We start from the raw sequence: 15,169 nt of genomic DNA, 5'->3' as shown, positions 1-15,169 counted from the left end.
CTAACCACTCTGGAAAGGTTAGACATCTTACTTTTGGCTAATTTGGTATTAAAAAGGTCTTAAAAGTCATTAAATTGTTACTTTAGAAATGTGCAGATACCATGCATACACTTATACTGTATGTTGGTTTGTTTACTGTTGAGTTGCACATTAAGCTAATCATCTGGGGACCCCCCAAAATCATCTGGGGACCCTCCAAAATAATTCACACAGGTTGGGGACCACTGAATCTAAGATAGGCCTACAGGGATTTGTTATTCACTTCCCATCCGCTGTTTAGTAAACCATAAAACTGTCAAAACAGGTGAAAGGCTGCACCCTGGCAATGACGAGGTGCAGCCAACGTAAACAAGCATAAAAATAGGATACACACACACACACACACACACACACACACACACACACACACACACACACACACACACACACACACTCGTAGCTCTGATGCAATAATTCATGAGACATAAAAACAAAACAAAACATTTCAGCAGCTCCAGATGGACCCTGATGAAGACAGCTTAGCTGTTGAAACACTGTGGTTTTCCTAAATGTCTCACATGATTGCATCAGAGCTACGAGCGTTTGCACAATTTTTGTTTACACATTTTTAAAAAAAATGTAGATACCATAAAAGATCAGGAACATCCAGACACCCTTGTGTTCTGACAACAAGTAGTTTATCAAGAATATTTATGCGTCTATGTCTGAGTTTTGAATTGTTGTAGATAAATCAATGCGGTAACAGAAAGCTGAAATCCAATCATTTTAGATGTTGCGTGCCTTTGTAAACATTTTCATAAACACAGTAAACCTTGACTCCAGGACATTCAAGTTAATAATAATATTATTATTATTATTACTACTAATAATAATGTATTAATAATATAATAATAATATTGATTGGTTAAAATCAATGTAACCACTTTAACCCTAGATACATGGGCTATTAGAAAATATCAGATCTACAAGCTCACAACACGTTGCATCGCGATGCTTTTTTTGTTGTTGCTATTTTCAAAACATCTTGAAAATGATTCTTTTTACTATGTTTATTTTTTAAACATTTTAACAACACAAATCCTTTTCTTCCCCCTTTTTGTCCATGGCCAAATACATACAACTAATTTGGTGGTCTTTGACATGAGACAGTGTGAGAACCAGTGGATTAAACCAGTGGTTTTCAACCTTTTTCATGCCAAGGACCCCTAAATTGATATAGCCTACATTTGGCCGCGGACCCCCATTTGAAAATGTTTTGTGCCAGGGACCCCAGAAGCAAAGATATCAGTTAATTTTCGCTTTAAAAAATAAAAATATTCAAAGATATGCACACTTTTTCAAGGTTTTTCAAAAATAGCAGATCTACAAGCTTGTATATCTGCTATTTTTGAATAGCCAAAGCTAAGTGGTTAAAAATGATTGTGACGCTATGTTAACTAATTTTGCTGGGGACCCCCTGGTACTCCCTCAAGGACCACTGGTGGTCCCCGGACCACTGGTTGAAAACCACTGGATTAAACCATGGAACTGAGTTTCCATTGGAACTGTGAAGCAGTGCTGTCCTACTAGAACAGTGATTCTCAACCTGTGGGTTGGGCGCCCACAGGGGGGTCCGCCAAATGAGTTTGGAAGGTCCCCAGATCAGATGATTAGCTTAATGTCCAACATTGTTTTCTCACTCAACAGTAAACAAACCCAGATACAATATAAGTGTATAAACAGGGTATCTGCACATCTATAAAGTGACCATTTACGGTCTTTTAAGAAAAATAATACCATATTTTGGTCAAATTACCTATATCTCAACGATCGGCTATTTTCACAATATCTATCTGTGGAACCGAGTCTTAACTAAACGTAACGCCTACAAGTCAGGTCCTTAACCCATTAAGACCGGGAACGCATCTGTGTCACTCTAGATTTCTTTGGGCTATTCAAAAATAGCAGATCTACGAGCTTGTAGATCTGCTATTTAAAAAAAAATCGTGATAATGTGTGAAAGTCTTTGAATATATATTATATTATTTTTAAAACAAACATTTGTAACTCAAATATTTGCTTCTGGGGGGTCCCTGGAACAAAATATTTTACAAACGTTTGCTTTAAAGACGGGGTGCCGTGTGATTTTCAGTGATTTTTCCCCCCCCTAAAATATAATCTTCAGGTATTATGGTTATACTAGGAGGAAGATTTTTTTTCAAAAAAGTGTACAGAAATTGTTAAAATTATGTTTTTATGTAGACACGCCTCCAGTTCATTAAGTATACCTGGTTCTCACCTTAGCACCTCCTCCACCACCTTAGCACCACCCACCTGTCCTAGTCCCTCCTCCTCCTCATGCCCACACCTGTTGTGTTATGATAATGAGGGGGAGGGTATATTTTTACTATGTCATTAAAGCTGGGCTGTTTTTCTATTGGCACGTTTGACCCTCAAGGTTTCAGCCTCCAGGAAGAAACTCAAAATAGTCAGAGAAGACATAAAACACCATAAAAACACCAACAGGGGGCTTAATGAAGTTCTATCAACCTCATAGACACATGAAAACTGAAAAAGTGCAAAACCATGGCATCTCCTCTTTAAAAAAATATGTATTCAAAGATTTGCACACATTTTCTAGATTTTTCTAAAAAATATCTACAAGTCATAGTGCCGTGCTATGAGCTTGTAGATCTGCTATTTTTGAATAGCCAAAGAAATCTAAAAATGACAGATGTGTTCCCGGTCTTAATGTGTTAATTGAGAACCACTGTACTAGAAGAGAATGGGACGTTGGCATCTTCTCTGATGTTCTCTCACTATAGTTTGTGTTGTTTGTGCTTTTTCTTCAGGTGATCCTGACAGGAGATCTGTCAGAGACGGGGGGTTCTCGTCTTTTCCGCTCGCAGGACTTTGGCCTGAGCTTCGTGTCGACCGACCTGCCCTTCGACCCCCTGGTCCAGATGATGTACGACCCAGGAGACTGCAATGTGCTGCTGATGCTCAGTCTCACGGTAGGTGTACAGTAGGGGGCGCTCTCCAGCCTATAGCACACAAATAAGAACAGTCCAGGAAATCAAAACTTATGATCCTAAAATGTATCTCCACAAACCCAATCCTAAATGTGTATTTCAGCTAATCACGTTCCAACAATCCTCTCCTCTCCTCTCCTCTCCTCTCCTCCCCTCCCCTCCCCTCCCCTCTCCTCTCCTCTCCTCTCCTCTCCTCTCCTCTCCTCTCCCCTCTCCTCTCCTCTCCTCTCCTCTCCAGTTGGACTTGTGGCTGTCTGAGGACTTTGGTGCCACCTGGAGGAAGATTCATGACAGCGTTTGTCTCTTCAGATGGTGAGAACGTCTTTCCACTGCTTTGACTTTTTGAAGGGAAAGTTGCATAAATGTTGATTATTAGAAATAGTCACACAAAAAAAGAAAAATCTTTTGAAAAAGTTCCAGAAATAATAACAATAATGAGTTGCATTTTTATGGCGCTTTTCTAAGTACTCAAACTTACTCTAAGCGCTTTACAATGGTTCATTCATTCATGGGGGGGACATTTGGAGGTAGAACAGCGAACAGTCGACACCAGCGTCACCACTTTTCCCACAATCACACACCAATGGTGGCAAGCTACAGTAGCACCGACCGAACCATTGGAGGCAATGTAGGGTTCAGTGTCTTGCCCAAGGACACTTCGACATGTGGACAGGAGGAGCCGGGATTCGAACCGGCGACCCACGGATCATTGGACGACCTGCTCTGGCTCCTGAGCCACAGCCGCCCTTCAAATAATATTGAGAAATAGCGTTAAAGGTAAGGTACGTGATTTTCTTTGGTTAAAATAAGTGTTAAATAGCTCTATATTCTGATAGTACTCATTGCTACAGAGTGTTTGTTCAGTAACAGGAGTCTCCATGTCTCTCCAGCTCTTTATTAAACAGAAAATGCATTTTCAGGTCAGGATACCAATTTTATCAAGACAGAGAACTCAGTCAGGATACAGATTAAACAAGTGAAATTGGAAGTGATGACACAAAGAAATGAGCTGACAACATTATAAAATGTAATCTGATAAATGGGTACTCTCTCCAGATTGGCTGACATTTTGTCACCTAGGCCTACCTGAAAATGTATTTTCTGTTCGTTAAAGAGCTGGAGAGACAGAGAGACTCCTGTTACTGAACAACACTCTATCGCAATGATTACGATCAGAATATAGTGCTTTAACCTTTTAACAAAGCCTTTTGTTTCAACCAAAATATATCACTTACCCTACCTTTAATAATAGCTCAATAAAAGCCAACGCGTTGAAAGCTTTTATTTCAGCTATTTTTGCTATTATTCCGTAGGAGAAGTAGCTACAGTACGTATGGTTGAAGTGGTTGAAGTGGTCTCAGATAAAAGAAAGAGGGCTCCATGGAGCTGTCTACTGACAGTATGTCATTAGTTCTCAAACGTTTACATGTCAAGGGACCCCTAAATTCAAGTATAGTTGGGGCAAAGTGGGGCAAAGTGGTTAAACTGAAATTTTGATATATTATTAACACATTTTGCTTGCTGGGGACCCCCTTGAACCCACTCAAGGACCCCTGGGGGTCCCCGGACCCCACTTTGAGAACCCTTGCATTAGACCACGGACCACCATAACTCCTAGAGTGTACAAATGGAACCAAATGGACCCGTACGGGTCCATTTGGTTCCATTTGTACACGTTCAGAGTTACAGACCGTAAGGGTCCATTTGGTTCCTACCGGTATTTCCTAACTATCAACTATCATCATTTAGCTGGGGACACCCTGGAACCCCCTCAAGGACCCCCGTTGGGCAGTGTTGCCAGATTCTGTCAGAGAAACAAGCAACCAGGTCTAGAAAAACAAGCCCAAAAAAGAAGCAACTATGAGCACTTTAAACCTATGGTATACATCGGCTATTTGAAAATGGCAAATCTACAAGCTCACAACGTGTTGCTCGCGATGCAACTGCGTTGTGAGCTTGTAGATCTGCTATTTTCAAATACAATTCTTGGGCCGGACCCCACTTTCAGAACCAATGCAGTATGTAAGAGTTGACATGGCATACAGTAAACATGGAGACATAGAGACACATGGGTGGACCTGGCTGGGTGGACTACAGTACATTGAACTCTTGCCGCTGGCTGAGGAGCTCCAGAACAGCGCACGCCAGCAGCGTTGCCATGTCTGCTTATTATAAGCGACTTTGGGCTTGTTTGTTCTGTAAAGTCTCTTGTAAATATTGGTAGTTGTGGGTTGCTGGGCTGGTTTCTAAAGTGTATTTGCTTATTTGCGCTTTGCTTCCTAATGTTGTTGAACCAGCTGGTTCTTAAATATTTTCATGTGAAGGACCACCAAATGAATATGTATTTGTGCCCCCCCCCCCCCACCCCCCCCTTCTGAAATTATTTTGTGCCACCAAGGACACTCCCAGTGTTGATTTTGACAGCAATTTTTTATTTAGTTTTAGTCATAGTCTTTTGAATAAAATTCCATTTAGTTTTAGTCATATTTTAGTCATCTGAAATGTTTTGGTTTTTGTCTAGTTTTAGTCGACTAAATATCATAAGATTACGGTCGACTAAATCTACAGTTGATTTAGTCGACTAAAATGTATTGTGGCGGTGCCTTGATGGCGTCGTAATGACTGATTTTACTCTCGGTTGCTATGCTATTTTCAGAGCGCAACACCCGAGCGCAACCAGTTGAGATCTAGTTCTACTGGATCTCTTCTCCACTAGTCCCTCACTAACATTTTAGTCTAGTTTTTATTTGTTGACGAAATTGACAATATATTTAGTCTTAGTTTTAGTCATCATAACTTAGTTTTTATTTAGTTTTCATTTCGGTCAGTGAAAAACGGTAGTCGACGGACATTTTTCGTCATAGTTTTAGTCGACGAAATCAACACTGGACACTCCCCATGCAGAAATATAACATTTTACCACGGAAAATAGCCGTAGCCTATAGTCACTTCTTTTGGGCTTGTTTTCATAGACCTGGTTGCTTATTTCTCAAGATTCACAAGATGAAAAAAGAAAAATACTTGTTTGTCATAGAAGTTGGTCAATGGTCCATTTGGGACCTACAGTAATAGAACATCATTTATTTATGTAGGTGTGTCCTTAAAACTTTGATAGATATGCATCTAGGCGTGTGTGTGTGTGTGTGTGTGTGTGTGTGTGTGTGCGTGCGTGCGTGCGTGCGTGCGTGCGTGCGTGCGTGCGTGCGTGCGTGCGTACTGTATGTGTGTTATTATGTGCTTGCCTTGCATGTGTGTTTGTTTATGTAAAGTGTGTGTGTGTGTGTGTGTGTGTGTGTGCGCGCGTGTGCTGTATGTGTTATTGTGTGTACGTGTGTGTGTTATTCCAGCTGTCAGACATGTGCTAGCTTGACTCAGCAGTTCACTGTGGTTTCATCCAGTGTTGCCATGTCTGCTTATTATAAGCGACTTTGGGTTTTTCTGTAAAGTTGCTTGTAAATATTGCTGGTTCTTAAACATTTTCATGTCAAGGACCCCCCCCCACCCCCATCTGAAATTATTTAGTGCCATTGGACCCCGTACCAGATTTTGTGTGGTTAAAATGTGTCAAAAATATTATATAAGTACTCACATTTTGTACTTAAGTAAAAGTATTAATACTGCATGTAGAAGTAGCCTACTCCGTTACAAGTAAAAGTTTGGAATAAAAATTTTACTTGAGTAAAAGCACACAAAAGTATTGGTATCAAAATGTACTTAAAGTACCAAAAGTTGAAAGTATACTCATTATGCAGAATGTCCCATTTCACAAGTTTTCAAATATATGAAATATTAAAAAATCTTTTGAAAATAACAGATCTACAAGCTCACAATGTGTCGCATTGTGACGCATTGTGAGCTTGTAGATCGGCTATTTTCACCAAAATGTATACAGAGCTGAAGTGGTTAATGTATGTTTTGTAATAATAATCAAAATCTACAAAGTACTGTAACTAGTAACTAAAGTTTTCAAATAATTGTAGTGGAGTAAAAGCACAATATTTGCCTCTGAGATGTAGTGGAGTAGAAGTAAAAGTATTGGAAATTGGAAATACTCAAGTATTAAGTACAAATACCTCAAAATTGTACTTATAAGTGCAGTACTTGAGTAAATGTACTTTGTTTACTTTCCACCACTGGTTTTCATAGACCTGGTTGTTTATTTCTCTCGCGAAATCTGGCAACACTAGCAGTTTCGTTGGATCCACAGAGTTCACATGAGGTCGTGGTGGTGTCCCGTCCGGTCCGCCTTGTGGTCGTCAGCAATGCATTGTGGGTAATACAGAGACAGAGAAGGCCTTACTTCGAACGTGACCACAGCTGGTCGTTTAACCCATTAAGACTGGGTCACTTTAACCATTATCTTATACTTGGGCTGTTAAAAAATAGGTCTGCTATTTATTTATTTTTGAATCGTCAAAATGTGTGCAAATCTCTGAATGTATGTTTTTTAAAGCGTTTTTTCTTTTTACTCAAATCTTTGCTTCGGGCATGCAAACGCGTGGATTTATGTTCTTGCACATTTTTTTCCAAGAATTTTGACGCATTTTGACACACGCACATTGACAAAGCATTTGGCAGATTCTGCCTCAGAGGTCAATTAAAAGTGCGGTGGGACCGTCGTGCCCTTCTGGGGGATTCTATGAATATCTTCTAAATCAGAGGTCTTCAACAGGGGGTCCGGGACCCCTAGGGGGTCCTCAGAGTTACTACAGGGGGTCCGCCAAATCTTTGTGTGATATATACATTAACCACTTCAACCAAGCATCCCTATTCTAAAGGAGAACTTTAGCCAAAAGTAGCAGATCTACAAGCACACAACGCCTCACGCTGCGAGGCGTTGTGTGCTTGTAGATCTGCTGTTTTCGGCCAAGTGGTTTGATGTAGGGGGGAAAAAGAGCAGACTATAAGTACAGAGTGAAAGGTCAGGTTTACTAAGTATTGTTTAAGTGCCTGGTTAAATGTCTGGAAATACACATTAACATGAATCCAACATGATAGATAGTGCTGTGAAACAAGTCTATGAAGCTGCCTATGAAATCTATGAAAAAATAAATATTTTATACAATATATAATGGGGGTCCCTACTTTATCTCGCTCTCAGCCAAGGGGTCCTTGGCCTGAAAACGTTGAAGACCCCTGTTCTAAATCCTAACAGTTTGAAAAAAGGACCACCCAAAATTATGTGTCCGCAGACCCCCCCCCTCTCAAAAAAATACTAGATTTTAGTTAAAAATGTATAAATATATATTCAATGATTTGCACACATTTTCAGTGACACAGATGCGTTCCCGGTCGTAATGGGTTAGAGTTATAGACCCCGCAACCTCAAATCAATAGCAGGCACAGAGGAGGCTCATGTTTGCTGTCTGTCAGCGCGACTCAATTTAACAATTTATAATTTAACCAGAGTGGCTTTTACAAGTGTGTGTTGAACTCTAGTAGTCGGTAAACAAGTTAAATAATCACATAAATAGCGCAGAGCAGAGAAAGAACTGTGTAAGGGCCTCCTATAGAGTCTAGGCTCCCAAGTAAACAATGAACCCTATAACATGCTATCTAAAATCCAGTGTAAAGTAACTAGGTATATTTACTCAAGTACTGTACTTAAGTACAATTTTGAGGTATTTTTTACTTAGTATTTCCAATTTAATTTCCAATACTTTTACTTCTACTCCACTACATCTCAGAGGAAAATATTGTACTTTTACTCCACTACAACTATTTCAAAACTTTAAGTACTTTCCACCACTGCTCTAAATGAAATTTCTCCTTCTGTTTTTTTTGTATTTTCTTCTTCATTTGCTACGTGTGCAGGGGTCCCAAGAACAACATCTACTTGACAACCAACTCCAATGGCTCCTGCAGTGAGTCTGCTTTGTATTTGTTGTTTGATATTGTCCGTTATCTATTCATCTATTAGTTTCTTGGACAGATGCTGACAAACCTACACGCCTACTGCTTATGAAGGACCGTCCTAACGTCTTTGTAGTGTTGATTTTGACAGCAAATTTTGATTCAGTTTTAGTCATAGTCTTTAGAATCAAATTCCATTTAGTTTTAGTCATCTGAAATGTTTTACTGTTAGTCTAGTTTTAGTTGACTAAATATCATAAAAATATAGTCGACTAAAATGGATTTTGGCGGTGCCTTGATGGCGTCGTAATGGCTGATTTTACACTTGGTTGCATGCTGAAAATAGCCGATCTAAAAGCTCACAACGCGTCGCAACGCGACGTGTTGTGAGCTTGTAGATCGGGTATTTTTAGAGCACAACACCCGAGTGCCATCAAGCATAAAATGACTTGTCTTAGTTCTATTGGATCTCTTCTCCACTAGTCACTCGCTAACATTTTAGTCTAGTTTTTATTTGTTCATGAAATTATCAGTATATTTAGTCTTAGTTTTAGTCATCATAGCTTAGTTCTTATTTCGTTTTCGTCAGTGAAAAAAGTTAGGCGAAGAACATTTTTCGTCATAGTTTTAGTCGACGAAATCAACACTGCGTCTTTGCATTGATTCTGCAATGTTTTTTTAATCTTAGTATTGTTTCAAGCCAGTTTTAGCAACTATATTGAATTTAGATTGAAGGTGAATTTTATTCACCACTCACCAGACCAGACAGATTCGATGTAGATATTATTTAGTCACAAGCACTTGTTAATACTTTTCATTGGTTCAATATCGTCACCTTGCTAAACTAATGGCCCAAGTAATTTTTTTTAAGTTTTTCAGGAAACATTTAAAACTGATACAAAACAAAATATATGATATTTCTTAATAATTTCACCCAAAACGTTTATAAAAAAATATGACTATTAAAATAAAAATAACACTGTCAGTTATGTAACATAAGAGATTTAAATAGGTTTAAATAAGATTAAATCTGTCTTAGGCCCCCCCAAAAAGCCCAAAAAATGCCTAAATCAGTAAAACAAAAAAATAGCCTATTTTGGCCTAAGTCACACTAGGGAGTTAGGCCATTATACTAAAAGGAGGTAGGAGATTTTACCAGAGGTGGCCAGTGTCATGAGGAGCTGACTTAGGCAAAAATATAATTTTCCTAAAAAAAGATGACTTAGGCCATTAGTTTTGCAAGGTGACGATATTTCCCTGCTGTCGGGCAGAAACCAACTATGTGCAAAATATAAATATAATACACATTTTTCAGGAAATGGAAAAAAAAAACACAATACTGCCTCATCAAAAGTTGGTACAGTGACTTTGTACATTGTCAGATACCTGAATGTGTACTTATATTATCATCACTTTACCCAAATACAGCTCAAGTGGAGTTAGGAGGTTTTTGACCATTAATGTGGAGATAGTTGTTTTGTCCATCATTGATTAGAATGACGAAGACAGACGGAAAAAGACCTGAGTTGGAGTTAGGCGGTTTGACCGACAGTTTTAGGATCCAATGGAGTTTTTAGTCAGAAGCGCCTTTTAATACTTTTCATTGGTTCAATATTTGTAAAACCCACACACAGACATAAAAGGTGTTCAATAGCGCAGATTTATTAAAGACGTTAAAAGATATATGTAGTTGGTTTCTGCCCTACAGCCACGATTTATGACACGCTTGAAGCTCACTTTGACTTTTAAAATAATTCTCAAAAATAGCGATAGCAGCTATTTCACTAAACGGCTGTTACGCGTCACATTGTGTTTTCAGATGATAAAGGAATGCTGGAGTTGAGGAGGAGCGTGGACTATGGGAGGAGTTTCAAGACCATCGCAACTAAAGTCTATTCCTTTGTTCTGGCAGGACGCTTTGTGTTCACCTCCATTATGACTGGCCTGGTAAGTGCGTGTGTGCGTGCGTGCGTGCGTGCGTGCGTGCGTGCTGTGGTATATAGGGCTAATGTATGTTTTGTAATAATAATCAAAATCTACAAAGTAACTAGTGACTAAAGTGTTCAAATAATTGTAGTGGAGTAAAAGTATAATATTTGGATCTGGGATATGTAGTGGAGTAGAAGTAAAAGTATTGGAAATTGGAAATACTCAAGTAAAGTACAAATACCTCAACATTTTAATTAAGTACAGCACTTAAGTAAAATGTACTTAGTTACTTTACACTACTGCTGTAGTCGCTCTGGATTAAGAGCGTCAGCTAAATGCCTAAATTGTGTGTGTGTGTGTGTGTGTGTGTGTGTGCGTGTGCGTGTGCGTGTGCGTGTGCGTGTGCGCGTGCGCGTGCGCGTGCGCGTGCGCGTGCGCGTGCGCGTGCGCGTGCGTGTGCGTGTGCGTGTGCGTGTGCGTGTGCGTGTGTGTGTGTGTGTGTTTGTGTGTGTGCGTGTGTGTGTGTGTCAGGGTACAGAGCGCATGATCCACGTGTCGGTGAACGGCGGTGAAGAGTGGAACATGGCTCAGCTGCCGACCGTCAACCATGAGCAGTTCTACAGCATCCTGGCAGCCAATCAGGACATGGTGTTCATGCACGTCGACGACCCCGGAGGTCAGTAGGTCTTTTCTTTTTTCTTTTTCCTTTATTTATTCAGGAAAGCCCATTGAGAGCAAGCTCTCTATTTCAAGGACGCCCTGATAACAACATATAAAATACATACATAATGAAAAACCAATGGTGGAAAAAGTACACAATTGTTTTACTTAAGTAAAAGTATCAATATTGCAATGTAGAAGTACTCTGTTACAAGTAAAAGTTCGGAATTCAAAATGTACTTCAGTAAAAGTACAAAAGTATTGGTATCAAAATGTACTTAAAGTACCAAAATTAAAGGTACTGAAATATTTGAAAATAGCCTAGGTATAAAAAAGGGTTAAAGTGGTTAATGTATGTTTTATAATGTAATCATTTATATCTGCAAAGTAACTAGTAACTAAGGTTTTCAAATAATTGAAGTGGAGTAAAAGTACAATATTTGCCTCCGAGATGTAGTGGAGTAGAAGTAAAAGTATAGACAATTGGATATACTCGAGTAAAGTAGCAAAAAGTACCTCAAAATTGTACTTAAGTACAGTACTTGAGTAAATGTACTTAGTTGCTTTACACCACTGTGAAAAACAATAACAAACATTTTAATCATATTACAATCATCACAGATGCAAATAAACACACTGGCCCTCATTTATCAACGCGGTGCAGCCCAAATAATGGGCGTAGGGCGAGATCACCGCACCTTTCGGCATTTATCAATATATCCTGACGTGGGCTTCATCCTACCATACGCTGAGATCTCACGTCTGGTCGAGACCAGTTGTTGACGTTGGCTGCGCCCGTTTATTCCATTCTAGACCTGCGGAGCAGCATTGTCTGACAGGCATCTGGACACATAATCCACTCATAAATGTATCTACACACACTAATAATTAATCCCTGTGAAAATATAACATTTTATAAAGTAATTTAAACAAACTGCTTTAACAGTCATTCAGTTGCATTGGCTATTTTAAAATAGCAGATCTGCAAGCTCAAAAACGGGTCGCATCGCGACGCGTTGTGAGCTTGTAGATCTGCTATTTTCAAAATATACGAGCGCTTTTGCGTCGGGACTCGGGAGTCCCGCGGTCGGGACTGCCGACGATCTTTTCATGGACAGTGAGGTGTACAAACTTACAGTAGCTTGTCCTATGTTATGGAGTTATGTCATAGAGAGTTTTGAAGACCACAACCTGACTGGGTTAAGGATATAAACCCGACGCTCCAATCTCTTATTAACGTGGCGGACCGAAACCACTGCCGTCTCACGGGGAATATCCTACATGACTGCTTGTGCACTGCTCGGTATGGGTTAAATAAATTAATATACAAACGTATTCCATTCATGGCGATGTGATTGGTATCATAATATGTCATTCATGTAGGCTACAAGCCTACGTGACAAAGATTGTACCGCTACGGTAACAGTACGGATTACAATACATGAAAAACACAGCTGGGCGGGCGTGTGTGTGTGTGTGTGTGTGTGAGAGAGAGAGAGAGAGAGAGAGAGAGAGAGAGGGGGGGGGGCGTGTGCGTGTGTGGCGAGGCAGGCGGGGGAAACTCTTTCTCATTGGCTTTTGATGTCTTTGGTCGTATTCTGGTCCTTCTTCATGTCGTAAAATCGGGGCGTTTTGAGAATATTTAAGGGCGTGTTATTTAAATGACGCTAGGTTCCAGCCGTGACATTTATCAAGCCTGGGACCAAATGTAGGCTCGGATCAGCTGTGTAGGATTCGTTGATAAATGTGACTTCGACGTTGGTGTACGGCCGAATATATGGAAAAATATACGCCGGTTTATACGCTGCGTTGATAAATGAGGGCCACTGTTACATGAAACAGGTGCAGTCACTATGTAGTGTGTCCTCAAGAAGCACCCTGAATGTCTCTATTGAGACCAATCGCACCAGTTTCAGAGAGTCCTGAAGTTTGTTCCATTTGTGTGGAGCATAATACATGAAAGCAGTTTTCACTTGTTCACTGCTCTTACGTGGACTGGTATATCTAATGTGTGTTTGTGAACATGTTGAATGTCCAGTAACCTTTGGTTCCAAAAGTGAAGATAGATATAAAGGAAGTTTACCACACAAGGCCTAATAAATAAATACAAAGAAATACAATGTTGTTCTCTACAAACTGCGAGAGATGGCCAACCCACTTTATCATATTATAAAATACAGTGATGGGTGAGATAATCATCACCAGTGATAAAACGTAGGGCACTGTGGTATTTTATTTCTGTTGTAGCTGGTTTCTGTTATGTATTATTATTATCATTGTTATCATCATTATTGTTATTTATTTTCCCTTTTTATGGAAAATAACTGAGGGTATGATGATTTGAGAGAACAAAAGACAAAGACAAATAATGAACTTGTATTTGTGCTGGGGGGGAGGCTTGGGGCAAAGACATTTTTTTATTGTGGAAAATCAAACAAAAAGATAATATACGTAAAAAAAAGTAGAGCATTCGTTTATGAAAAAACACAAAAAGTTAGAATATGGAGATAAGGGGTTTCTGCCCCGACAGGTATACAAGCTCATAGCGCGGCACCGAGTATGAGCTTGTAGATCTGCTATTATGGTTTACAGCAAATTCTGATTTAGTTTTAGTCATAGTCTTTTGAATAAAATTCCATTTAGTTTTAGTCCTATTTTAGTCATCTTAAATGTTTAAAAGTTTTAGTCTAGTTTTAGTCGACTAAATATCATAAGATTATAGTCGACTAAATCTACAGTCGACTAAAATGTATTTTGGTGGTGCCTTGATGGCGTCGTAATGGCTGAATTTACACTTGGTTGCAATACGGAAAATAGCTGATCTACAAGCTCACAACTCGTTGCGCTGCGACAGGTTGTGAGCTTGTAGATCTGATATTTTCAGAGTGCAACACCCGCCGCGCGCAACCAAACATAAAATGTATTTTAGTTATACTGGATCTCTTCTCCACTAGTCCCTCACTAACATTTTAGTCTAGTTTTTATTTCGTCATAGTTTTAGTCGACGAAAACAACACTGGTTGAGAAGCTAACATCTTCCTACTGTATGTTGTTGTGCACAGACTCCGGGGTTGGAACCATTTACGTATCGGACGACAGAGGAACCGTGTTCTCCAAGTCTCTGGAGCGCCACCTGTACACCATCTCAGGAAGTGACACTGACTTCACTAACATCACCTCGCTCAGGGGCGTCTACATGACCAGCGTACTCACTGCAGGTCAGTGGTGTAAAGTAACTAACTACATTTACTCAAGTACAGTAATTAAGTACAATGTTGAGGTATTTTTTTTACTTTACTGGAGTATTTCCTGTTTTCAGTACTTTTACTTCTACTCCACTACATCTCAGAGACAAATATTGTACTTTTTACTCCACTGCAATTATATGAAAAACTTTAGTTACTAGTTACTTTGTAGATTTTGATTATCATTACAAAACATACATCGACCACTTCAGCTCTATATACATTTCGGCCATTTGAAAATAGCCGATCTACAAGCTACGAGCTTGTAGATCGGCTATTTTCCAAAGATTTTTTTATACATTTTATACATTTCAAAACTTGTGAAATGGGACATTCTGCATAATGAGTGCTTTCTACTTTTGGTACTTTAAGTACATTTTGATATCAATACTTTTGTACTTTTACTCAAGTGCATTTTGAATTCCAGACTTTTACTTAGTATTTCTACATTGCAGTATTAATACTTTTACT

General features: G+C 39.3%; 1 protein-coding gene across 1 annotated transcript in view; it reads left to right on the top strand.

The window, feature by feature from the left end:
* Nucleotides 1–15,169, top strand: part of LOC308080506 (sortilin-like) — a 52,991-nt gene that overhangs the window by 24,811 nt on the left and 13,011 nt on the right. The window contains exons 5-10 of the mRNA XM_080422402.1: nt 2,832–2,993; nt 3,250–3,323; nt 8,826–8,875; nt 10,684–10,811; nt 11,325–11,469; nt 14,516–14,671. Coding sequence (XP_080278528.1) covers nt 2,832–2,993; nt 3,250–3,323; nt 8,826–8,875; nt 10,684–10,811; nt 11,325–11,469; nt 14,516–14,671 — 715 coding nt within the window. The remainder of the gene's footprint in view (nt 1–2,831; nt 2,994–3,249; nt 3,324–8,825; nt 8,876–10,683; nt 10,812–11,324; nt 11,470–14,515; nt 14,672–15,169) is intronic.

Source organism: Gymnoscopelus braueri (genome assembly GCF_963280865.1).
Source record: "Gymnoscopelus braueri genome assembly, chromosome: 3".
Classification (NCBI taxonomy): Eukaryota; Metazoa; Chordata; class Actinopteri; order Myctophiformes; family Myctophidae; genus Gymnoscopelus; species Gymnoscopelus braueri.
Note: the sequence above shows the minus strand (reverse complement) of the source record. Positions and strands in the feature narration are given on the sequence as shown.